Source organism: Paramisgurnus dabryanus, chromosome 19 (genome assembly GCF_030506205.2).
Source record: "Paramisgurnus dabryanus chromosome 19, PD_genome_1.1, whole genome shotgun sequence".
In the NCBI taxonomy this organism is placed as follows: domain Eukaryota; kingdom Metazoa; phylum Chordata; class Actinopteri; order Cypriniformes; family Cobitidae; genus Paramisgurnus; species Paramisgurnus dabryanus.
In genome coordinates, this window is record NC_133355.1 from 6,286,672 (window position 1) to 6,312,278 (window position 25,607).

The 25,607-nt window shown below is 38.8% G+C and overlaps 1 protein-coding gene across 2 annotated transcripts in view; it reads right to left on the reverse strand.

The window, feature by feature from the left end:
* Positions 1 to 19,721, reverse strand: part of erf (Ets2 repressor factor) — a 35,586-nt gene extending 15,865 nt beyond the window's left edge. For both annotated transcript variants that reach the window (XM_065286475.1, XM_065286469.1), the window contains exon 1: positions 19,191 to 19,721. In XM_065286475.1, the coding sequence (XP_065142547.1) occupies positions 19,191 to 19,212 (22 nt within the window). In that variant the 5' untranslated portion in view covers positions 19,213 to 19,721. The remainder of the gene's footprint in view (positions 1 to 19,190) is intronic.
* Positions 19,722 to 25,607: the final 5,886 nt, after the last annotated feature.

A 25,607-nucleotide genomic window follows, 5' to 3' on the forward strand; every position in this document is an offset into this window, starting at 1 on the left:
CACACTCCCGACCACTTGATGGCGACAACCACTTTGCCATACAAGTACGCTCGGTGTCTAGCGTATAGACAGTCACAATCGAGCTCAACTTCAAACCTAAAGCTGGTCACTGAGCCATCAAATATGGGAAAAATTTCTTCTGAGAGAAATGAGCAAAAAAACTACAACCACACGTAAACAGACCCTTTTCTGTTTCCCGTCGGCGGAGTGATATATCAGCGAGCAATGAGTCTTCCAAGAGAAGTCAATGGAATTTTACAAAATGCCAAATAAAAAACGACAGAAACTGTATTTCGCTACACAACTTGTTTTTAATCATCAACGAATACCACGAACCACTCGGTGAGTAGTACAGTTTTGAAAATTAATGTTAAGTGTTGTTTTTATGACATGTTTGTGCATGGTCATTGACTTCCATTCTGAAGCAGTCAAGAGACGCTTCTAAACGAGTCAAAAAGTCAAAACACGACCAAGTCAAAATTTCAGTGTCCATCACTGTAGTTCATCCAAAACAAACCAGAAATGAGACTCAAAGTGTTAAATACCGGAATTATCCTTTAACGGGTGGAAAATAAAATTAATATTTGCGACATTCAATGTTATGACAATATATAACCAATAATGTAAATCATTTTTAAATTGCAAATTCCAAATGGCTCTCCGCAATGATGCTTGATGTAACAAATGTAAAACATGTAAAAATAGGGTAATAATAATAATAATAATAATAATAATATGAAAATCTCATGCGAAGAAAGGATGCGAAGAGAGTCGTTGCGTACGAAACCGTCCTACTTCCATACTATATTCACTATACCATGATGCCCCGGGAGAGGAGTTATCCAACGAAAAGAGGCGAAAAGATTCACGCTAGTATGACATGACGACGACGTATGTCATGTGATGTATCAACATGGAGGACGTAGTTTGTCCGAATTGCATTCATACTACCAGGATTCATACTATACAGTACTTACCGTTTTAACGGTCAGTAAGTAGGTACTTCATCTCATTCAGTACATACTGTACAGTATGCGGTTTTGGACGCAGCCAGTGAGTCTACCACAAAGGCAAAGTTTATCTATTTTATAGTTGTGCGTAGGTGCTACAGTATAGCTTACGCGTAGTGTGCCGCGCACCATGCCGAACTTTTAATTGAATTTCCATTCTACGCAAACCACAAGCGCTGTGATTGGTCCAATAGAACCCATCCCGTCAGGTAAAAAAATTATCTGCATCGCATTTCTTCATTGGTATTTCCGCTTGCGGTGGTAAGAACAAAGATGATCAAACTAAAAAGAAAAGTGGCTGTCTATTTACCTCCATCAGTGCTGGTCTTCTCAAATCATACACAACAAGCTGCTTAAACCCACCATTACTTAACGACTCACCCATAAACCATCACCTTAAAAGTAATAAGTACAAAAGCGGTTGAAATTGGACAAAAGAGACGGATTAAAAAAGCAGGTGTAAACAGACAAGTGTCTCTCTCATCCACTTGCGATCCAAATGAACAAAACTGATCTTAATACCAGGTATAAACAGGGCCAAAAAGTCAGGCAGTCATCTGTTGGTGTGCATTGCCAGCCTGCAGCCCTCACATGATGCACGTCATTCATGCTTACATAACACAGTTTTGTATGCATGTCTGCCCACAACACCACCAGTCGTGCCTCCTCCTGCCAACCCTAATGCTAAAGGTTCAGGGTGGTTGCTCCTAACAGGCAGCAGACAGGCATTCAAATCCCTACACCTCATCTCTTTCACCCCAGGAGCAAATAAAATCCTTGGGGTCCATCTGAATTGATATCACAGCTACTTGTGCCGTGCTTATATATTGCCGGTCCATTTCTATTTACCCACAGAAGGATCAGGGCAACAGCGTGAGTTTCTTTGGCAAAACACTGCCACTACTTCAATATCACAGTCAAAGTATATATATAAGCATCCTCTACAGCACTGAAAATGAAAACGATGCGGTTGCAAGCTAAACACTGCTTCAATTTAGGATCTGTTTGTTTGCTCACATGTCATTCAACTCGCTTATTTGCCTAAACAATAATACTTGGCTGCATCTGGCGATTCTGACAGTCATTGTTATCACTGTAACTGTAAATAAGTCAAGGTTGACTGATCACAGTTGGTTATTTCCGTCAGGGCCACCGTTCACAGATGCATGACGACGTACAAATGCCATTGAAAAGCAATGACAGAGCTGGCATCAGGCACAGGTTTAAACAAAGCAGTGCATCTCTACAATAAAGAAGAGTTTATTTAGGGCTGACAGGGTGAAACATGATGGGAAAAAAACAGACTCAATTTACAAGCGCTAAAAGATTGACGCTTCCCTAGTTTAAGCCTATTTTCTTTTTACATTCCTTACGCTGTGGGTAAGGGGAAACTAAAATGTTTATAAGATTCGGGTTATTAACTCACTTGCATGTGTTTTCTACTATAATTTAACTTTTTAAAGGGATAGTTCGGCCAAAAACGATATTAAACCCATGATTTACTCACCCCCAAGCTGTCCGAGTTGCATATGTCCATCGTTTTTCAGACAAACACATTTTTGGATATTTTAGAAAATATTTTAGATCTTTCTGTTCATTAAATGTAATGTTACGGGGTCCAGCAATAGTCCACGACCTTCAAGTCCAAAAAAGTGCGTCCATGCTTCACAAATTAAATCCAAACGGCTCCAGGATGATAAACAAAGGTCTTCTGTGGGTAATCCGTGCGGTGTTGTTGTAGAAATATACATATTTAAAATGTTATTAACGTTATAAACTACCTTCCGGTAGCGCCGCCATTTTGGAGTGATGCGCATTCAGGATGAGAGCTTACGCAGCGTACAGAGTTTCTCTGCTGCTGCTCTGTGCCCCCGCCCTCCGAATTTGTCATACGTCACTAAGAAAAGTGCGTACACTACGCTAATACTCTCTCCTGAGTCTAAGATGGCGGCGCTACCGGAAGGTAGTTTATAACGTTAATAACATTTTAAATATGGATATTTCTACAACAACACCGCACGGATTACCCACAGAAGACCTTTGTTTATCATCCTGGAGCCGTTTGGATTTAATTTGTGAAGGATGGACGCACTTTTTTGGACTTGAAGGTCGTGGACTATTGCTGGACCCCGTAACATTACATTTAATGAACAGAAAGATCTAAAATATTTTCTAAAATATCCGAAAATGTGTTTGTCTGAAAAACGATGGACATATGCAACTCGGACAGCTTGGGGGTGAGTAAATCATGGGTTTAATATCGTTTTTGGCCGAACTATCCCTTTAAGATTAGACTTTACAAATCACATTTACGCATTTTTTTGGTTTCCAGTGCATTCAAGCCTTACATTTTATTTGTATAAGTGATCCCTGAGAACAAACCTATGACTTTGGCAATGCTAGCACAATTTTCGTTATTAAAATTTGCAATCCGCAATTTGCCTCCAAATCACCATCTGTTTGTAACATAAAATTGCAGGTAACTTTACGTAATGTTAGGGATGCATAACGATTAATCGCGATTAATTTATAGCAGAATAAAAGTTTTTGTTTACATCATATATTTGTGTGTACTGTGTATAATAACTTTGTATAGATAAATGCACACACATGCATGTATATTTAATTATTTAATTAAATAATTATATTTAATTATGTTTACATGTGTATATACATTTTTATATTTATGTATAATTTATTTATATATAAATATTTAATATATAAATATATTTTTTTCCTTAAAATTAATACATGCATGTTTGCATATTTATATATATTATACACAGTTCACACACATATATGATGTAGGGTTGCCGCGGTGACAGAATTTTCCCACTGGTTAATCAGCGCATCACTGGGTGGGAGGGGCTTATAAATGCGAATGCAGACGTGCACATTTTACTTTCACTTTTGAATTACGCAACTGTTTAAATGCAGTGTTTGCGTAAGCTGCATTGAATCGCGTATGAATTTGCGTGCAATGCGAGTGCAACAGCTGGTTAAATTAAGTGCTTGAGTCAATGGCCACAGGTAATTCTCACAGAACCCGCCAGTCCCAAGCAGAGCAACCGGCTACTTCTCCATAAAGCGCTGCTTGAATGATGGGTTTATTATTTTTATGGTCAGCTCGTCTTGCACTCTCTAATGAGAATAAATGAAATCTGACACCTGCTGCTCTGTGACGTGACGCGCGTTCAGCTCCGCTGAATTCAGGCAGCAGACACATTCAGTTGTTTGTTTGCTCTCTCTAACGAAACGAAATGATTTAATTACACGAAAATATCAAAACGACGATGAAAGACGGTGTCGCAGTGGGCAAGTGATCTAACCGGTGAGAGGCTGAAGCACCGGTAATCACCGTTTCACCAACTATCGCAGCAAGCCTAATATGATGTAAACAAAACTTTTATTCTGCTATAGATCAATCACGATTAATCTTTATTATGGCTGTGCGATTTAGGGAAAATATCTAATTGCGCTTTTTCTGCCAGGAATTGCGATTCGATTTGCGATTAAATTTTTTAGTAGATGCAATGTGCATCTGCCTCTTTAGATGGTTAGATCTTACTGATACTGCTTATGGGTCTGGTGATTTAACTGTATTCTTATGTTTTTTTTTTTTTTTGTGAAAATAAGGAAACAAAAACAAAGAAATTAAGAATATAATTAACACTTCTTATTGTATGAAATGTAAAATGGTCTTTGGGTTGGACTAACACTGTAACAGTATTTAAATAAGTGGGTTCATTATAGCTGCAACTTTAACAACAAGTTAAAATATTGAAATGGGTGACTGAGTTTTACTGGAAAGATTTGAATGCATGTTTGTTTTTTGTAAACAAAGAACTGTAATACTCAACTTCATAACTATGATTCAAAATATTAAATAGCTACATTTGGGATTTTTAAAATGAATATAAAATCCAAATGTGTTCAATGTCATGTCATTTCATTCAAGTGACATTAGCAACCCAGTAAAATTATATTTTAGTTTGTTTTAAATAAGGAGTCAGGCTTGTAAGCATTGTTGGGCGGGTGTGTTTAAAGTTTTAACGCATCATCCGTTTTGGGAGACGCGGGCGTGTCGTAAAGTCTTGCGATGCGGACTTGTGGAGACAGGCGTGAGTATTTAATAAGCATAGAGACACAGGCTGCGCGTGTGCGTCAAGTTAAACACCTTGTCTGTTGTGGAAGACGCGCGCGCAAAGTCTTGCAATGCGGAAACAGGCGGGAGTATTTAATAAGCATTGAGAGACACAGGCTGCGCGCATGCTTTAAATTGAAACCCCTCGTCAGTTTAGGAGAAGCGCTGTATTGGTTGACGTGCCTCTCACGGAGAAAGCACAGCCATACTTGCGCTCGCTCAATTGGATAGACTGTCACAAAGCCTCTCTGCATATTTCTCAAATCACATCATATCGCATCCTTTCGCGATTTGCTAATCGCAACGTTGCACATCGCGATTGCGGTTCGATTTCGATTAATCGCCCAGCCCTAATCGTTATGCATCCCTAGTACATGTCTTTCAAACGATATTTTCTGCAAACTCAACCTATAGATCATTATTGTAAGCTTATGTAGGGCTTGGCGATTTTACATATTGTTTTATTAATTTGAATTTTTACTTTTGAAGAGCACCTATTATCCAATTCACGCTTTTAAATTTCCTTTGGTGTGTAAGTGTGTATTAGTACATGTTTACGATGTGCAAAAGGTACAAACCCCAAAGTAAACGATGACGCGAGTTATCATCTCCAACTTAAATCTCTTTTCTTGGACTACAACAAACACACGGATTGTAGGCAACAGTTTACTTAATGTATGTTAAAGGTATTGCGGAGGATTTTCTTTTTCCAGGTGGATCATCAAGACTATTGGTCCTCCTAGTTGTCATTCAGAAGTGTTGTGCAATTGCATTTTTTTTTTTAAAAAGTGGAGAAGGTGGTTCTTTTCTAAAATCCGAGAAAATCCTCCGCTACACCTTTAACTGCTGTTAGCAACCCAATCTTTCAAACATGGTAAGGAGCGTCACATTTCTTTCTGAATTCAGAGGTATTCAGATCAATTTACAGATTATCTGGCCAATCAGGGACACAGAGCTTTTCAAATCCGTGCGTTTCACGAGAACACATTGTATTATACCAAATACACAAAATAAAGTTGTTTTTTTAGCAATGAAATAGGTGATCTTTAATTTTATTTAAATCAGGAAATCAAAATTTTGTATGGAAGTTCGTTACAGTCAAAGTGAAACAGCATTGAAAATAAAACGGCAGTCGCCCAGGCAAAATTTCGGGACTCCAAAACCAATTAAGATACATTATTTATTTTATATTATATTATTAGGCTATATATTATTTGCCATATTATCAAGCCTTAGCTTAGCATGACAAATCAGGGTTAGGTAAGGAAATTTCTGAACAATGATTTTGTCACACACTTGTAACATAAGTTTAAACGCATTGCAGCCTTAAAAAAAAAAAACGATAGGAAACATAATTTAAAAATGCTGTTACTACAGAAACTGCAAGTCGGAATTCTGCATAGTTTTTTCCCACAAGGGTAGACTCCACCATCCCATCAGTATGAAAATAATGCAATCAGTAACCCATGCCAACAGTCTTTGATATAGTCACAATACAGGCTATCTGTCTCCTTGATCTTACATGCTTGATATTCCACACTCAGACAGGTGTTTTGGGAACACATTAACCCAAATACGAAAGAACTAAGGCCGTAAGGGATCAACTGTTTGATTATGTTAGCACGCGTATTATCCTGTACATTACATAAACCTCTAGGTCATTTTGCCACCCATGTCACACCTTGAGGGCATTTCCCACCCAAGCAGAGACACCTTGAAGAAAGCCTTGTGTCCCTAACACGGTCGCCAAGGAGAAGCCATTAGCTATGTCTAATACTTTCACAGCTGTGGCTTTGTAAGCTAAACATCTAGTAGCTGTTATTTTCATGTCTACAATCTTCATGTCAACACCAGAGCGAGACCAAAAACTCCAGTTACCGGCACACGGCGGTGGAGACAGAGCTCCAGATGTCCGGGACGCCGCAGTGCGACGGCCAACTCTGCCCAGACAGAAACCAGACGCGTCACAGGGGAGTTCCTCGTAGGGATATGATTAAATCAGCCATAAATGGTCAGGCAGGGCGCGTTTCTGGGCCAATTTTCCTGCTATGTGAGGACTGCCGAGCATGAAGAGCAGCCTGCGACGGCTGTGTGCCAAAAAATCCTTACCAACAGGCCTGTGCAGGTCTCTTGAAGTGCTCCTGCTCTCACTAACCGGGTCTGTGTGCGTCACCAAAAATCATGCTTAACATGAGCCTAGATTTTTTTGCAAGCGGTATGTATTTGCAAGTCCTACATAAGCCGAAATTGATGATTATGAGCTCACGTGAATCTTTAACTTCTCATTGACTTGTTGGCATATTGCATGTTTGAAAACCTGATTGATGTTTTCATTTTTTTTAAAGCTGGTACTAAACAGGAACGGTCTTAAATTTTCCCTAAAAGCAACAACAAGGATTTAGCTGTTCGTTTCGGTCTCAGCAGAGCGCTTAATGTGGATTTACTCCAGGAAGCTAATTTTTAAGTACTCGGCATATAAATGCAGACAGAGTTGAAGTGGGCGGCATCTGACCTGTCACAATGTGCTTGTGTAAACATGGTATGGTCATTAACACAATGAGCATGCATTTGATTGATGAATCCTGTTTGTAATGCAAAATGTTCAATATAAAACAATTTAAAGGATTAGTCCATTTTCTTAAAAATAATTTAGATAATTTACTCACCACCATGTCATCCAAAATTTTGATGTCTTTCTTTGTTCAGTCGAGAAGAAATTTAGTTTTTTGAGGAAAACATTCCAGGGTTTTTCTAATTTTAATGGACTTTAATGGACCCCAACACTTAACAGTTTTAATGCAGTTTAAAATTGCAGTTTCAAAGGACTCTAAATGATCCAAAACGAGGCATAAGGGTCTTATCTAGAGAAACGATTGTCATTTTTGACAAGAAAAATAAAAAATATGCACTTTTAAACCACAACTTCTCGTCTTCCTCCAGTCATGTGACTCGCCAGCGCGACCTCACATAATCGCGTAGAAAGGTCACGTGTAACATATAAAAAGCACATTTGCGGACCATTTTAAACAATAAACTGACACAAAGACATTAATTAGTATCAACATCATCGGAAAGGTCCTCTTTCTCCACACTTGGGGCGTAGTTTCGCATACGTCATCCGTGACCTCTTGATACCATTTTTTTTTTTTGTCAAAAGTGACAATCGTTTCGCTAGATAAGACCCTTATGCCTCGTTTGGGATCGTTTAGAGTCCTTTGAAACTGCAATTTTAAACTGCATAAAAACGGTTATGTGTTGGGGTCCATTAAAGTCCATTAAAATGAGAAAAATCCTGGAATGTTTTTCTCAAAACACATTATTTCTCCTCGACTGAACAAAGAAAGAAATCAACATTTTGGATGACAGGGTGGTGAGTATATTATCTGGATTTTTTTTAAGAAAATGGACTAATCCTTTAACTACACAAAGCAAAAAAAGCCACTTTATGAACAATAAATAAAGCCCATGCACATAATGGTGTAGGTGCTCAAAAAAAGAGGTATTTTGAGTGGCACCTTGATGGTTTCAAATGAGTAATAGTATTAACCCGCTTTTGAATTATCATAAGTACCCGTCTGCATTTCGTTTTAGCCACACTCAATTGGAAACCAATAGATGAATTAGGCCCACATTTTACTTGAATTAAAAGCTAAATTTCAACTTCTCTAACGCAAGACACCAGGAACATGAACTGATTTACTACTGCACAAACATTACCTTAGATGGGGCAGAAAACGCCAAACTTTGTAATTCGCTGGTGATGTGGAATCTCCAAGATTCAATCTTAAGGGTCTTCCAGCCATCATGTTCTCTTCATCTGAGTGTTAAATCACACACTCCAGTGGCCTTCGCTCGGGCGGCCGAGCAAAAGTCATTAGAACCGCCGAGGTTGCAAGGGTGATAGTGGCATTACGTTTTATCAGCGAGACGTGGATTTCTAATATCTTATCACAGCAAAGCTTTTATCCTTGCTTTATCTCCTGCTGGGAGCCACCTCTACATGAACTTTTAAGCGATTTCTTTTCCTTCCCCCACTTCTGTTCCCACTTAGTCATGGATAGAGAGTCTTCCAGAAAGATCAAAGCGAAACCAGCACGGGTCTGCTCCATTTTTCCGGTTCCAGAGTAGGCACCTGAAAAACTGATAAGTCGTCACAAAGTTCAACTTTGTTTTTAACGCTGCCTCTAAAGAGGTGCAAGCTATTAAGAGTTACAAAGCAAAAATTTGGCCATTTCGACTAACCATATTGTGACATGGTAAAACATAGTAACGCTCATGACTTCAGGGAAACTAAAGTCAGCCTCACCCTCTTGGTGTATGAGGGCAGGTGGAAGTCAGCCAGGTTGGATCTGGCTACAAGCTCAGCATTTTCTCTTTGACGCACAAAGCACGCTCAAAGCAGCTAATTTTAACTGCCATCGCCCTGCCTATGCCAGATTATACTGGGTTGGGCGGTACCAGCCGGGAGAACTCTTTTCTAGAATCGCCAAAAACAGCTCGTGGATGCGCGAGGCAGCCAAACTGACTTTGCTGAGCAATAAACATGGTGTATGTCTATTCACTGTCTCGCCTCATCACTGTCACTCCCTGTTATTGGTTTGTTCAGAAGATGGCTTACTAAATTCTGTAGTGTTCCCTCCCCGTCTGTGGGTTCAAATCCAATTTTTTTTGTGAGAATTGTTCTATAATTGACATTTTAACATGGCTACAAATTATGGATGCCGTACCTATCCTTTCGGCAATGCAAAACCACGCAGGCTTCAGGTCATGTTCGTCTGTGAACCCGGCAATTAGCATGATAATAAAATGGGAATTCTGCAGCAAATGATTCTCAATAAGATGTTTGTAACTAAGCAGACATACTTGTTGCAGCATGCTTAAAGACGTTCTTAGCATGCGTCCTTTTTGTAAAACCTACCTGTTGAAGGGGGATGGGGTGGAGTACTCAACTGATATGCAAAATCATTTGAATTGGGTAATGTTGACTCAAGGATACGATAAATAATTGTCATAACAGCATCATTCAAACGTGCTGCAAAACAGTGGTGCATTTGAAGAAATGGGCGGAACTGTCGTTGAAGTAATCTTCTCAGTGATGCAACGTCTGATAACGCGAAACGTCAATGTGATCTGATTACAATCCCTGGCACCCCGCTGAGAGCAATGATTGGTCCAGATCGACAACAAGAAAGCACCATTAAACCTAAAGGCTGGCCAGGAGACAGTCATCTGGGCCCCAGGTGATTCTTAGATCGTATGCGTGTGTGGTATTGTGGTATGCCTTAAGAAAAGCGAAGTGTGGTAGACGAGAGACTAGGTGTCTGAATATCTCCACGGGGACCCTGGAGGCAACGTTTGGTGCGTTCAACCTCCCCCATTTAACGACCAACCACAGCAGGCAATGACTATGACTTCTGTCTCACCTTTATAGTCAACACAAAATGGCATTTGGGTGATTCTCGCGAAATTAGACTTACGAGGTGTCATGAAACATTTTGATAAAAAAAGTAAATGCAAAGTAAGAGTGTGAAAATAAGAAGCATACAGTTACAAACATCTCTTCATGTACTATTTTGCACACAATTTTGTTGTTTTTTTCCACATTTAAGAGGAACTTTTTCATTACCGCAACGTGTCCATGACTGGATTTGGGTTCTTTGACATTGAAATATTTATAATTAAAAAATCTAAAAAAATAAAAAGCTTCAGTGCATGTTATACTATAAACATTTACAGTAAAGAAACATGTGGTATTTGGTAAATGTAGAGACAATGATAAGGAATATAAATGTGTCTAAGAAAAATTTTCTCATCTTCCGCAACAATTTTCAATCATTGTTTAGGTCGTCAATGTAAAAAAAAGAAATAGTTGTAAGGGACATAATTGACAGTGACACTCAAGATGGCTACCAGCTAAGCAGTTCTTATTTTTTCTCTCCAGTAAAGTTGAAATTTTGATTTGTTATAGTACCTAGACAACTTTTTAGTTCTCATTACCGAAACATGAGTTTGTAAATGCATATATTTAATGTAATATCATGTTGCGGTAATGACAATTTTTGATAATGATAATCTAAAAAATGTAAATAATTCTATAGAAAATACTTTTAAATCCTCTAAAAATAATGGTTTTTTGTAAGTTCAGACGTTAATCTTATATTTGCAAAAAAATTGGCCAGCTTTTTTAAAAATCTGATGCTGGACACCTTCTAAATCTGGATTTCATGAGAATCACCCATTTGCAACTCATTTAACTTGCGATGGAGTTAAACATATTATTAGGAAAAAAAAGGGGAAAATTTACCCAACAGGAATTATGAAAAGTGGGTGGTTTACAACAGAATGAAACTTGATCCGATGGCTAGATTGGTAATGTTAACCAAACATTGCAGACCAAATGTTTTTTACTCTACAAAAGTCAGTTTTACATTGACTTTAATTTCACTCTTCCACCTCCGTATTGGGACGTAATTTCGCGTAGTTTCCTACAAACTTTAATTCGCTAAGTACCACAATGAGTGTACCGAGTTCATCATACCACCCAATTGGAGGAAAAGTCAAAATAAAACAGAATAAAGAGCGAGCGATTAAGATCACAAAAGAGATCAGAGGGGTGAGAACATGATGGAGTGGAAAAAGAGGTGGTAGTGTGGGGCAGAGAACGAGAAGTCAATAGATTGCCTCTTTTAAAGTTCTGTGTTGTGGTTAAGTCTCTAGACTCCGGCTTCACTTTCATTTTCCTCCAAAGACGAATGCACACACACACAGAGCCGCTGACGGCACACGCGGCGGCTCCAGCTGTGGGATTAGAGCGCCGTCTCCACGGTCGCTCCCTGTTTTCTCTCCCACCCTGGGCCAAGACTGCAGCACCGAAAAACCTCGCCAATCCTCTGCCTCGCTGCTAATGGGCCCTTCATTTACAAGCTTTCCATTAGCGCACAGACATCATGCCTCCTCAAACTATGCGTAGCCACATGTCAGTCACAGCACTCGCTGTGAACCAAGTTACAATTGCGTTTAATGTCCCACTGAGGCCAGCGTGACTTTCTAGGTCGTTCTACTTTAAACCGCACAATTTAAAGGTCTGGAAATCACCGAAACGCAGGGATGCCACTGAGAAAGGTTGGTTCGTGAATTATTTTGTCTTTTAATACCCTAATTTCCACTGTTCTGCAAAAGTGACTGAAACTTCCACCACCCGATTCGTGGCCTACACGGAATCCACTGACAGGTTCTGAAAGCGCTCTCTCTCCTCCACGCAGACCTCCGTGACTCAAATCAGAAGCACAGATCGAACCTGTGTGGCCATGATGTAGTCTCACTCATCATCAGTGGTTCTCTCTCTCTTCCACATGCACACGGTTCAATCGCAGCCTCAACGCTGGATCTGCCTGCAAAAATAAATTGGCTGCATAAAAATAAAAGTGGGAGCGAGTCAAAGTGGCGTCACCACAAAGATGGCAGCTCAAAAGACAGAGAGAGCGCACAACTGTGAGAATTAGGAACGTGTGTGTGCCTCTTCCTTTAGCGTGCACTGGGGTGCGTGTGTGTAATGCAACACAGACAACAGCCATTAAAGTGAAATGTGGGGGGTCCGGGCCCCACTAATAAACTATGCGTGTTACACACAGACACACAAACACCCACTTAAATTGTGACTTCTTGTCTTCATTACAACCATATTATGGGGAAAGAAATAATTTTAAATGTATATATTTTGCGAAAATTGGATATAGAGTGCCGCAAGGATGACGTATTTTGTAGGCCAACCCAAAGGATAGTGATTCCCTTGAAAAAAGCCCATTCATTTTCCCACAAACATTTGGATTTTTGCCAAAAATTAGCTCTGTGTTTAACCAACGTTTATGACACACGCTTTGTCCAATAAGTTAGTCCTTACAGATAAACACAATGTATATGAGCTTTGAAGTGAAAATTCAGCTTTTTATATTTTTTAGTAAATGCATTTACACTTTAAAATTCATAAAATTTGTATTCATCTGTGAGGATTAACTTGTGGGACAAAGTTTCAAACTTTTGTTAAACAGAGCTTATTTTTTGCGATAATCCAAAAGTGTATTGGAAAAATGAATGGGCTGTTTTGCAAGGGAACCAGTATCCCGCTAACTTCTGGGTTGGCCTACAAAAATACTTCATACCTGCGGCACTCAACAGGCCAGGGTGTACAAAAATTAGTTTAAATATCACCCCAAGATCTTTATAACAAACCTTTTTAGTCATTTAAAAGCTTCGATTTGATTACTGTATTTTCCCAGGCTAGTAATAAAGCCCACAGTGTAAGCAGGTTTTAAAAGTGTAGTTAAAGTACCCCAAACAAACCCCTTTGAAAGAGTTTCAATGGCTATCGGACATAATTGATTTTTGCAATGATTGCAAAAGTTACAGTTTGTGACAAAAACTAAAAGAGACTCTCTCAAATTTCATTTTAAAACAACTAATATAATCTAGAAACCAGTTTTATTTAACTAGGTTTAAAACAAAGGGATTGACATTGTATTTAAAGGGACAGTTCGCCCAAAAATGCAAATTCTGTCATCATTTCCTCATCCTCATTTTGATACAAACTTTTATAAATATCTGTTTTGCTGAACACAAATGAAGATATTTGTAATAAAGGAAAAAGGCAGCATTTATATTTATATATAATATAAACGATACATAAATATACAAATGTATACACACAAACATTTCTTAAATATATACATGCACGTGTGTGCATTTATCTATACAAAGTTATAATACACAGTTCACACACATATTTATTCTGCTATAGATTAACTGTGATCCCTAGTTTGGTTTCAAACATTGCTCAAAATATCTTCCTTTGAAATTAATACAGGTTTGTAACAACATGAGTGTGAGTTAATGATGACACAATTTTCATTTTTATGTGAAATATCCCTTTAAGGGATGAATTTGTGTACCAGCTCACCAAAATAAACGGATTATTAAAAGATTCAAAAGATTAATCAAAAACAAAGCGGTTGTTTGATTATCATCTCGGTTCTCTTGGCTACAAAGCTGCATGCTACACACTGTTAACTCTACTGTCAACTAACTAGTTAAGTTAATCTAACTCAGTTATTCTCAAACTTTTTCAGCGTGCGGCCCCCCTTGTGTACGGGGCATCCCTTTAAGGCCCCCCAAAAGAAAATTTATGACAAAAAAAACTGTTCTAAAACTCAACTTTTAATTAAACAAAACATATTGAATGATACAAATTAGTGCTGTTGTTAGTAGCCTTATTTTTTAGGTTTAATTCCACAGAATTCATGATAAATTAATTTATTTTATAAAATGTCATAATACGAGGGGCCCCCCTGGCACCATCTCACGACCTAGGCCCCCAGTTTGCGAACCACTGATCTGACTAATGCTTTTTAGAAAGTAAGTAATGTAGGAGACCTAATTTGGTATTTACGCTAACACGTAAATACATTTCCCCAGCATAGTAACCCTGTTAAAAATGTCCAACCTGTTCTTGCGTTTAGCTAGCTTTAAACTGCAAAGAAACTCTCGAGTCTTTAACAGTTCACAACTTTCCTCACCATAAGTCTGGGCATAGACTTTAAAGGGGAATGCGCTTGAAAATGTCAAGGAAAGTGTACACAATTCGAGCTCACAAATTGTTACACGAGCATGACCACACACACACACACACCAAAAGGACGGCCAAAGCCACACGCTCGCATAGACAAACACACACAGGGGGGAAAACTGTCAGCCGCAGTCTCGACAAAACCTCAGAGTTCCCACAAAACCGTGGTCTCCACTAGACACAACACTGCAGAAGTCGCTTGTGCTAAAACTTCGGTTAGTGGCCTGCTTGGCACGGGGATACAAAGAAAACCTGTGGACGGTGCATTGGATACGCCAGCACCTGGGTCTTATACAGATTAAAGAAAGGTGTGGCGTTAGAAATAACAAAGAGCCGTAGCTGAACCTTAAACCGACTATTGTTGAAACTTGTGCTTTTATAAAAGCTAACAAAGACCGGACTGAAGGGCAAGAGAGTGAGAAAGCTACACGTGTTGAGCACACCGTTACAAAAGGTATTGCTCATCAAAAGATCTATTCCTGTATTATGAGAAAACCATGCTTTCAGACATCAAGCACGCAGGGAGGGCTATTGATCCAAGACTAAAGACAGGAAAGCAAGGCCTGCTTTGAGAAATGAGACTGACTCCAAAGAGATAAAAAGAAAAGATATTTCCGCCACTTTCAAACACATGCCGTATTATTCGAGTGCCAGTGATTGGATCCATCCTTGAATGCTGGAAAGCACCTTGAAGAAACCCAACAGGATGGCGCGTATGCATGATACGCTTTCCTATTATACATCACAACCGTATTTTAAGGAACGGTGTTTCTAACTTTAGCACTGGCAAAGTCTACTCTAGTGGAAAACCAGTTATGTCACTAGTTAATGCCAAGAGGTGTACAGATGCGACTACAAACCAGTTCCAAGTCTCACATAACATTGATCCACTTCAGTTCTGCTTGCATAGTTTTAAAAATAAAAATCTTATTATTTATGCATGGTTTCGCAGACAAAACTTAGATTAATCCAGGAGTTGGTTTTAGTTCAATTGGGATATTTAAGTAGCTTTTATAAATGTTACCCACTGGTGTGCACCAAGAGGCAAAACAATGGCACTGATATATTTAACCATAAGTAAAACAGCTCAAACATGCATTATAGTGAGGGATCAGGCTTAACCATTAAAGGTCCAATGTGCGGTGGGAGAAATATTACTGACATACAATAACTCAAAAACAACAAGCTTAACATGTCGCATATCTTTGAAAAGCTGAGATTCTTGTGATTCAAACGATGCAAACCCTTTTAAGATATGATCAACACAGTAGGTACAAAGTGTCCTTTTTAAGGCATTTTTAGCCTTTTTCAGAAATGCTAAGGGGTTAAAGGGATACTCCAGCCTAAAATCAATTGATGCAAATTTATAAAGCTTTCATACCGACGCCATCTTGGAATTTGCACAATTCATGAGTGTAACTGCGCAGCGTACCCATGGGACCAATGCACACTATGATAAAACTCTCTTGGGAATTGCGTGAGTCCACGATGGCGTCGTTACCGGATGCTAGGTATTACCGTTCATAAAGTCTGAAATTTAGACATTTTCCTACAAAATCACACTGACTCACTGCAGAAAACCTTTATTAACCCCTTGAAGACATGAGGAATACCTCTATAAAAGGATGAATGCACTTTTTTGAGGTTTAAAGTCATAAATTGTTCCCTTATCTCCGTTTTCTATCCTTTCGAAGCTTGAAAGACCAAGTCCATTAACTAAAATAACGCCAAATGTGTTTGTCTGAAAGATGGTGGACATGTGTACGTCATTTTGCTTGAGGGTAAGTAAATCATGGAGTCGTTTAAAAATTCGGCTGAAGTATAACTTTAAGGCCTGGTTTGGCAGGCAAGGCTTAATGTATTTTGGTGCAGCTGTTTCTTTAAACCCTAAACATGGTACAGGTCTAACCTCTGTACACAAGCCTTACTCTGTGGCTGGTTAGAAAGTTGTATATACAGTGTTTCCAGGAAACCTAGCCAATTCACTGAGCCACATAAAACATCGACCAATCACATGCATGCCTCCTGAATGATTCTAGTGCTAAACTATACAAGTAACTTCATGGCATGGTAACCTGAAAACCCTGTTAACCCCCTCGAACCATGGTGTTTACAAAGAAACTAATTTCCAAATATTACATTTAATTTATCGGAGCTCTCAATTCTACATGGGTCAAGAAAATCTCTTGCGTCCATCTGTGGAAAAAGGATGCTTTCCCAAACATTGTTAGGGTCTGGATTAAATTTAATACAGTATTAACTGCCTCATAGCTCAGAAACATCTAAAGGCAACCCCCCTCCCCCCCAAAAAATATTAAAACCAAGGCACTTTCTTGCCAGTAGGAAAGTGAATCATACCTTTGTAGCTAAGTAGAAATTACACACCAACACCTACACCCTCCCAGACCCTTCTTTGAAAAATAATGGTACTAACCAGCACCCTCCTTAAAGTCTGGCTAATTGCCCATGATGTGGGTCCCTTCATATGCTGGTACAGACAACAAAAGTACCCGTTTCCAGATGTGAGACCCACATGTGGCAAACTGTTGATATTACGAGTAACGCAATTGGAAAAAAGTGCCAAAAATAGACCACTTCTTGGCCTGCAAGAGAGACAGACAGATATCATGCTTAGCTGGGCAAGAGTTGATGGACAAATGCAGTGCCAAAGTGCAACTGATGCAACAAATGCAACTATACTCTTCCACAGTAGTCCATACTTTTTAACAAAGCAAAAGCTCATGTTTCATTCCAGAAATGTGTTTTGGAAATTGTAATAATTAAATTACATAAGAGCAGCAATACTCTAGATTATCACTTAAATGTAGGGATCAATCTCAAAGGCTAGACAACTTAGGCAGGGTACACAATATGGCAATATGACCAATCATACAACTCATACCCGCCGGCAGAAACCCATTCCACCGTCTGTTTACTTAAGTATTGTCCAATCATGAACGAAAAAGGTTGGGCAAAGAAGAAACTCATTACACCTACGTTGTTTGCCATTCATATTGTGTTCACGCATAATGCACCACAAAGCATGCAGAAACTTTAATGAAAGACGCATTGATTGCAGTGAAACGGATTAATGTTCGGGATCATTGAAAACGACAGCGTACGGTTTGTAAGCTCCTACTTGGTTTTGACACGAGTAAGTAAGTGTGCACTGAACCCCACCTCTGCACACCTACTCAGACTTGTGTCCCAGACACGACGCACAACATGGAAAACTTCTACCATACCATAAGAAGGGTTACTTTATATGCTGGAGACCAATGAGGGGGAGGACACATGGAAGAATTAGCTAATGGTACTTTAATGCATAAGAGCAGAACTTCAGCGTTGGTGGAGCTCAGATACCCGACCGAGACGTGATCTGGCCTCATTTTCCAAGCAACAAAATGAAGTAAATTCAATGGGTTAGATTACTTTATTCTTCTACTTCACAAAGCAATGTTGGTTTCTGGAAGTACCAGAATGAAAATAAGCAAATCACCAAAGTATTTCACTTTGCCCAAAACGAGCATCCACCAACAACAGTAAACAAAGCCAACTAGGGCTTGCATACGAGCAGGGGCCAAATGAAACATTTATGACACCTGCAACTTCAACTTTTAGGAAATACAACTGTACAAAATGCAACCACAAGTGACACACAACAGGAAGCACGAAGAAAACCTAAATATGAAATATCTCGTGTAAAATCCTTTTGCATACAGAGAGAGGCGCTGTGATGGGATGCCAGCTTTTTCCGGGCCAAATGGCTGAAAGTTGCTCGCAAATGGTGGATGAGGTACTAAGTTAGATCAACACAAGCACTTTAAAATATCCCTGTAACGTTACATCTTCAATGAAAGTGTTTAAGTGTGAACACGTTTAAGATCGTTATCGTAGTAAAGACGACCGCGATTGGGTAACTCGGGACAGTTCAATTGAAAAACGTTCAATGTGCAAAGTGTGTCCCCCAAATATATTTAGCTTTTTTTTACGTGTTAACTTTTCGGGCGACATGAGGTGACAATCGCACATTAAAAACAAATGTAAATGCTTTACGACCTAACGCTTGTACAACTTTAGCGTGACTCAAAACTCGTGAAAACTTTGCCAGCTAGCTGCCTGTTTTTTTCCTGCATTTCCAATTATTGATACCAAACTTAAACCTAAATCTGACATGTATGACCCTTAACACTTTTCAAAGCAAACTAAAATTCACGAACAAAATAAAGTTAAAAAGTGGCTAGCTAACCTGAGGAAGAATTAGCGGGCTGCAAAAACAAATGAAACAGTACGAAACTCAACCAAAAGCGACACACACACATCGAAACTGTTTAAAATACACAATAAACTACTGATGGTTTGATACAGTTCTTGTAATTTGATTAAACAAATGAAAGTGTTGCTCAGGACAACTTACCCGTATCGCCCGGGGTCTTCATGTTTGCGAGTGTAGCCGCTTCGTTAGCAGTCGTGCTAACTGAGAAAGAAGAGAGAGCGAGTGAGAAAGAGAGAGAGATGAAACAAGCCTCTTCCTCTCGATGATCTCAGGATCGCGTACACAAAACTCCTCTGTAAACTTTTCCTCCTCCGCTCCTGCTCAGATCCAGCCCCTTTACCCGTCCTCCAACAGTTTGTTTGGACTTTTCGCGTTTTGTTTTTCCTCCCCAACGTGGAGGAGACGCTCGTTGTTGTCTTGTGGCCGGACAGACCCGCTACGGTCAGATATCGGATCGCGTCGTGCCGATGGAGAAGCGCCGTGTCCGAAAACTCCTTACGACTCTGCGAAGTTGCATATTGAAGACTTCACGTTGAAACACACGGGCAAGCCAAAAAACAAAACACATGTGAAGAGAGAATAAGATGATATCCACTTTTCTCCCTCTCTTTCCACGGACTTTTCTTTTTCCACTCACTCCGTGAAACTCTCTCTCCCGTCTGCCCCCTCCCTCCTCCTTTCCTTCTCCTCCTCCTCCTCCTCCTCCTCTATCTGGGTGTCGTGTTGCGTTCTTCCAGCCACACGGGGCCGCCCACGGTAAGCGGGGGAGGGAGGGGCGGGAATTTCGCGTAACCACGCCTACCGGCGGCACTGCAGCACGTAGAGTTGTTATGGAGACCGCCAACGCTGTCCGATGTTGGCTGGCGCAAGAATGATGATGAAAATGTCTGATGACTGACTGTCCATTACAAACAGTTCAAAAACAAAACAGCGTTCCTCAAAGTCTCACAAGTTGATGCTTTCTAAACACAAATAAAGTTTGTATCTGCTGAAAACTTGTTGCATTTGTGATGGCACGGCAGCACGTAAAAGTGTCACCCTCAGTTTTAAAAATTGATGTTACCCTTTCAAGATAATACTTAATAGTTTATAGGTCATTTAAAACGTACTAAACCGTAGCTAGTTGGTAGAGCATTGCATTAGCAGCTCAATCCCAATTGAACACACATACATAAGATAATAAATGTATACCTAAAATGCACTTTATGTGGTGGTTTCCCGGACAGGGATTAGCTTAAGCCAGGACTAGGTCTTAGTTTAATTAGTTTAACAAACATGCCTTACTAAAACATGCATTACTTACATTCATTTTAGTCTATAGGACTAGTCTAATCCCTGTCTGGAAAACTGCCCCTAAGTGTTTTGGAAAAAGCATCTGCTAAATGTAAAAATGCAATTTCCATATTCTTCCAATCCAAACCCACATCGCTTTCTTATTTCACGGATGAAGCAGAATCTCAATGATGCTCTTATTTAATAAAGAAAAAAAAGTGACACAGTTGAGCTTCAATCTAAATTTTAAATTTCATGTCTATGGATATAGTTTTATGATGTTTTTTCAAACAATGTAATTTTTATTCTGAAGTCATTAGGGTCTGGAGCGTTGTTACTTAAAGGGATAGTTCACCAAAAAATTACAATTCTGTCATTTTCTCATCCTCATGTCGTTCTAAATCTGTATGAACTTTTTGTTGATGAACACAAAAAATATTTTGAAAAATGATGGCAAGCACACAATAGGAAAAACATCAAAAGATCTTCTTTATCATTTATCACAACACTTCCATAATATTTGTTTTTCTACTATTGATGTCAATGGTTACAATCAGCTGTGTGCTTACCATCATTTAGAAAAAATCTTCTAAAAAATTTTTTATTCATACAGGTTTAGAAAAACATGAGGATGAGAAAATTAATTTTCAGAATTTTCATTTTTGGTTGAACTGTCCTTTAACAAGGGGGCCTTGAAGAGCACCAATTATCTGACTCAAGATTTTACATTTCCTTTGTTGTGCGTGTATTAGTCAGTGGCTGCTCATGACTGCTCTTCCAAGGGGCGCACATTCAAAATATGTGTTTGAAGTGTTATGTGTATTGCTCGTGTTTTCAAAATATGTGTTTGTTGTGTCATGTGAACCATGTGCCTGCTGCACATATGTCAAAACCATTTATGATAAAAGAAACGCTCACGTTCACAAAATACATGCAAGACTAACAGTAAACTCTGATTACGTATGAGATTCTCTGGGTACTGGCTCCGCAAGCGTCTCTTTTATCATAAACCCTTTAGACACGTCTGCATCAGGCACTTATTTTGAAAAGACACGTGATGCACATAGGTTCACTCGATGGGCCGAAAACATATTTTGAAATTACTATATTTTAATATTTAACGAATTTACTACTGACTAGCTCTTGTTGTTTATCATTTCTAGGATCACAAAAGCAGACATGGTTTATGTTTTAGTATCCTTACCTCACCAATCTGTTACGTTCTGCTCAAGCGGCACTGGCAAAGTTGATCGATCAGCTTGGTCATCTGCATTTTCTGGATCAGATTTGTCTCATATTGATAAGGTAGTAAAGTCGATATTAACTCCTGTCAGCATTGCATTGTGAGCTAATCTTCAAAACATGGTAAGGAGCGTCACATTTCACAATATTTTGGTAAGCTGGCCAACCAGGGACACATCGCTTTTCAGATCGGTGAGCTTTGTACAAAATTAGAGCATTTGAGGAAGGCAGGGATATCTGGAGTAGAGGTCTTCACGGGTCCACTTAGATCCGAAAACCCGAGGTCCGACCCGAGACCCGATCGGGTTCGGGTCAAAAAGTTTCACATGTGCCTCGGACACGGGTCGGGTCCAATAATAGCGGCATCGGGTCTCGGGTAATTTAAAAATGAATGTGTTTTTTCTGAACGGACCCGAGAAGACACGAACACCTCGCCTGTGTGCGTCAATGTCCTTTTCAAACCTCTCATCTGTTTGCCAAAAGCGCTTGCGACATTGTGTGGTTGTCAGAAGGTTCATTTTTCGTTGAGACAAACATGTCAGTCAATTATAAATGTACATTTTAGCGGTTACGTTGGTGTCGTCGTCAGATAACAAAGTAAAATGAATGGAGCAGCTCGCCAAATTGGTTGCAAGGCCACCGGAGTTTCTTTCTGTCTGACTGCTGCGCGTGGGTCTGCAGAATGCACACACGTCAGTGCCGTTTACATTCGGTTCCAGTCGGGTTAAAAAAAAATTCACTAGTTCGGGTCGGGACTCGGGTCTAATTTTCTCGGGTTTGTCTCGGGTCGGGTCTTTCTTTAAATTTTTTTTATTTATGCACGTCGGGTTCGGGTATGAAGTGATTCGGGTCATTTCGGGTCGGGTACATTTCTTTGGACCCGAGAAGACCTCTTATCTGGAGCAACAAAAATGTATGGTATAAACCATGCAAACACATTGTTTTATACCAAATACAAAAAATAACGTTATTTTTAACAACAAAATAGGTACTCTTTAAAGGAAAACACCACAGTTTTTCAATATTTTACTATGTTCTTACCTCAACTTGATGAATTAATACATACCTATCCTTTTACAATGCATGCACTTTTAATCTTTGTACAGCATGTCGTGAATGTGTTAGAATTTAGCCTAGCCCCATTCATTCCTTAGGATCAAACAGGGACACGTGTAAGTATGATGGCACAAAAACTATTTATTTTGTGCCACCATACTTACTCGTGTAACTATTCATGTAACAGTCTTTAAATAGGGAAAACATGAAAGTGTTTGGTGGCTTCTAAATTCATCCATGTTTGGATCCTAAGGAATGAATGGGGCTAGGCTAAATGCTAACACATTCACGACGCGCTGTGCAAAGATAAAGTGCACGCATTGAATAAAGATAGGTATGTATTAATTCATCTAAGTTTTTTTAAGAACATAGTAAAATATTGAAAAACGGTGGTGTTTTCCTTTAAAAAAAGATTATCTAAATATAAGACAAAAGAAGTTTTAAAAGAAAACTACAACATATTATTATTATATACTTATTTTGTAACACCATTCCAGCATCTATAGCTATATTTATGTCGAGAACAAGTTAATCCACACAAGTTGAAAGGCATTTTGACATCTCCATTTCACCTAATCTGCATGTGTTTGGACATTGGGAGGAAATCAAAGTACCAAGAGTAAACAGGGAGAACATACTGTTATATTACTATTATATTGTTATGAGGTCAAAGGTCAAAAAGCTTGAGATCCGATGATCTGGAGCACCAAAAGGTAAGTAAATTGACAACTATTTTTTAATTGCAGAATTCAATTAATCTGTCTTTCCTCAATTAAACGTAACACCCACATTGTAGTCATTGAATATGTTCTTAATGAAGTCTAAATGCCATACAAAATAAGCTAATGGCAATAAACAGAGCATGCAATCACATCTGCAGTAAAAGGAAAGGATCCATAAGCGGTAATTCATTTGTACAAGGTTAAGTGTGAGTGTCATAGCATATGGTTTTAACCAGTCAGAATATTCTTCAAGGTTGTTTACTTAAAGAAAGGTAATTGTTATTGAGAGTGCTAAATGTGGGCTGGAGTGAGAAACGAATGTGAATCTGTAGGTGGCCTTCTCTTTTCCTTATCTCTCATTCTGTTTCTCCACCGCCTTCCTTTCTCGCTCTCAAAGCCCGAGCAGTTGTCAGTGGAAACCCAATGACATTTGTAAAACATTTGCACGTAAGTGCTAAATTACCAGTTCAGCGTTAATACTACTTGCGAGCGCACGCACGTCAGGCCTTGACTCCTGCACGGTTTTTAACCATATTTCCGGGGAATTCCCAATACAGGAACGTAACAAAACCCCACACTTGTTTTTTTTCCAAAAGGCACGTTCAAATAAAGTATAAACATTTGCATTTCATTATACAATTTCAAGATTGTAGCTGACCTAAGAGAATAAAATGGCATCTAGAAGTAATTGATGTTAATGAGAAGATGGCCCTGGGTGTCACGCTCTCAATGCAACCATTTGCCTCTGCATTAGCAAATGACTCAATACAAGCAAGACAGAGAAAGAGATCTGGTTCGTGCCCTCGTTTGGAGATGTTTTCTTTCACTCCTCTCCTTTGTGGCACGACCCCGCCGTCTCTAATCAGGATGACAGACAGACGTGCAGGACAGAAAGAGAGGGGGAGAGAAATAAAAGATGGAGAGAAACAGAAGGAACATACAAGTGGTACATGACGCAGAGCAAAATATAAAGCTTCTGTAGTGCAGCACTAATGAGAGGCAATTCATATATTCTAGTGACTTAATGGAAACCATAACCATGCACTTCAAAAAAATAACCCTTTATTTGGTCATTCTAAGAATATCAAAGGGATTGAAAGACATAGCAGCGTAAGTAGGCCCACATCATAAAGATTACATCCATGCACGACAGATTCATAGGGAGAAGTAAGTTACGTCTTGTTTTTTTCCACCGAGCGTTTTAGCCTAATTCAGAACGCTGACGTACACATAATCGTGTTAAGACAGGAGTTGAACCAAAGCACTGCGTGTGCTGGACGGTTCCCCAGTGGAACACCACGACCTGATGAATTCCAAATGTTTTTGACTTCAGTAGCTAATTTGAACAAAATGAGCAGCAGTGGCTGAAAGGCCACCACCGCGAACACCTGAAACTGCCAAACCTTTACGCTCTACTTTTCTAAGGCTGCTTTCACACTACAGCTTTTGGTATGAACCCAAGTCAGTTCACCGTCAGAGTTTAGTTTGTTTGTTTGGCACCGCACCCAAGTCACAGTTTAAAGGGACATGTTTGTATGGACTTCAGTAAATAAAAAATTCACTAAACTCACAGAAATTAAAGTTATTGTTGCTGCTTGTCTTCTCAGAATCCGAAAGCAGCTTAAAATGTTTAATTGCTATTTTATTTAATTATTCAATTTTCTTAGTTGTATAAATTGCGTAAATGAACTTTTTTATAAACATAAATGTATTATTATTATTATTATTATTTTAAACTCTCATGAGAAAATGATCTAGACTTCTTGGTCCGGTGAGGTTCGTTGACATCACAACTGCTCTGACCACAGTTAGCTTTTTTGTTTTATTTGTTTAAGTTATTTTAATACATAGATTTCGTCTTTCTCCTTATTTAATGATTCAGATTCTACAATTGCCTTAATCTTGAAATCCTAATTTTCTTAATATTACACTTTAAGATTTTTTTGTTATTTATTAAAATTTTTATTCTTGATTTATCTCATTTTTATTGTAAACTGAAGGAAGAGATTTGTACCAAGAATTTCACTAAATTTTATGCTGTGTATTATTGTGTACACTAAAAAATATAAAACGGTTGGAACTTTTTCAATTCAAGTATTTTTCACTTAAACATATATTTTTTAAAATATATGTTATTTTTGTAAGTTATTTTTTAATAATAATAAAAAAAATGATTAAGTTGATCCAACGTTTCACTTTTTTCAATGTATGTGACCAAAAAAATGTAAACATCTTTATGGGACATCCCTAATTTCAGTAGTTTTCT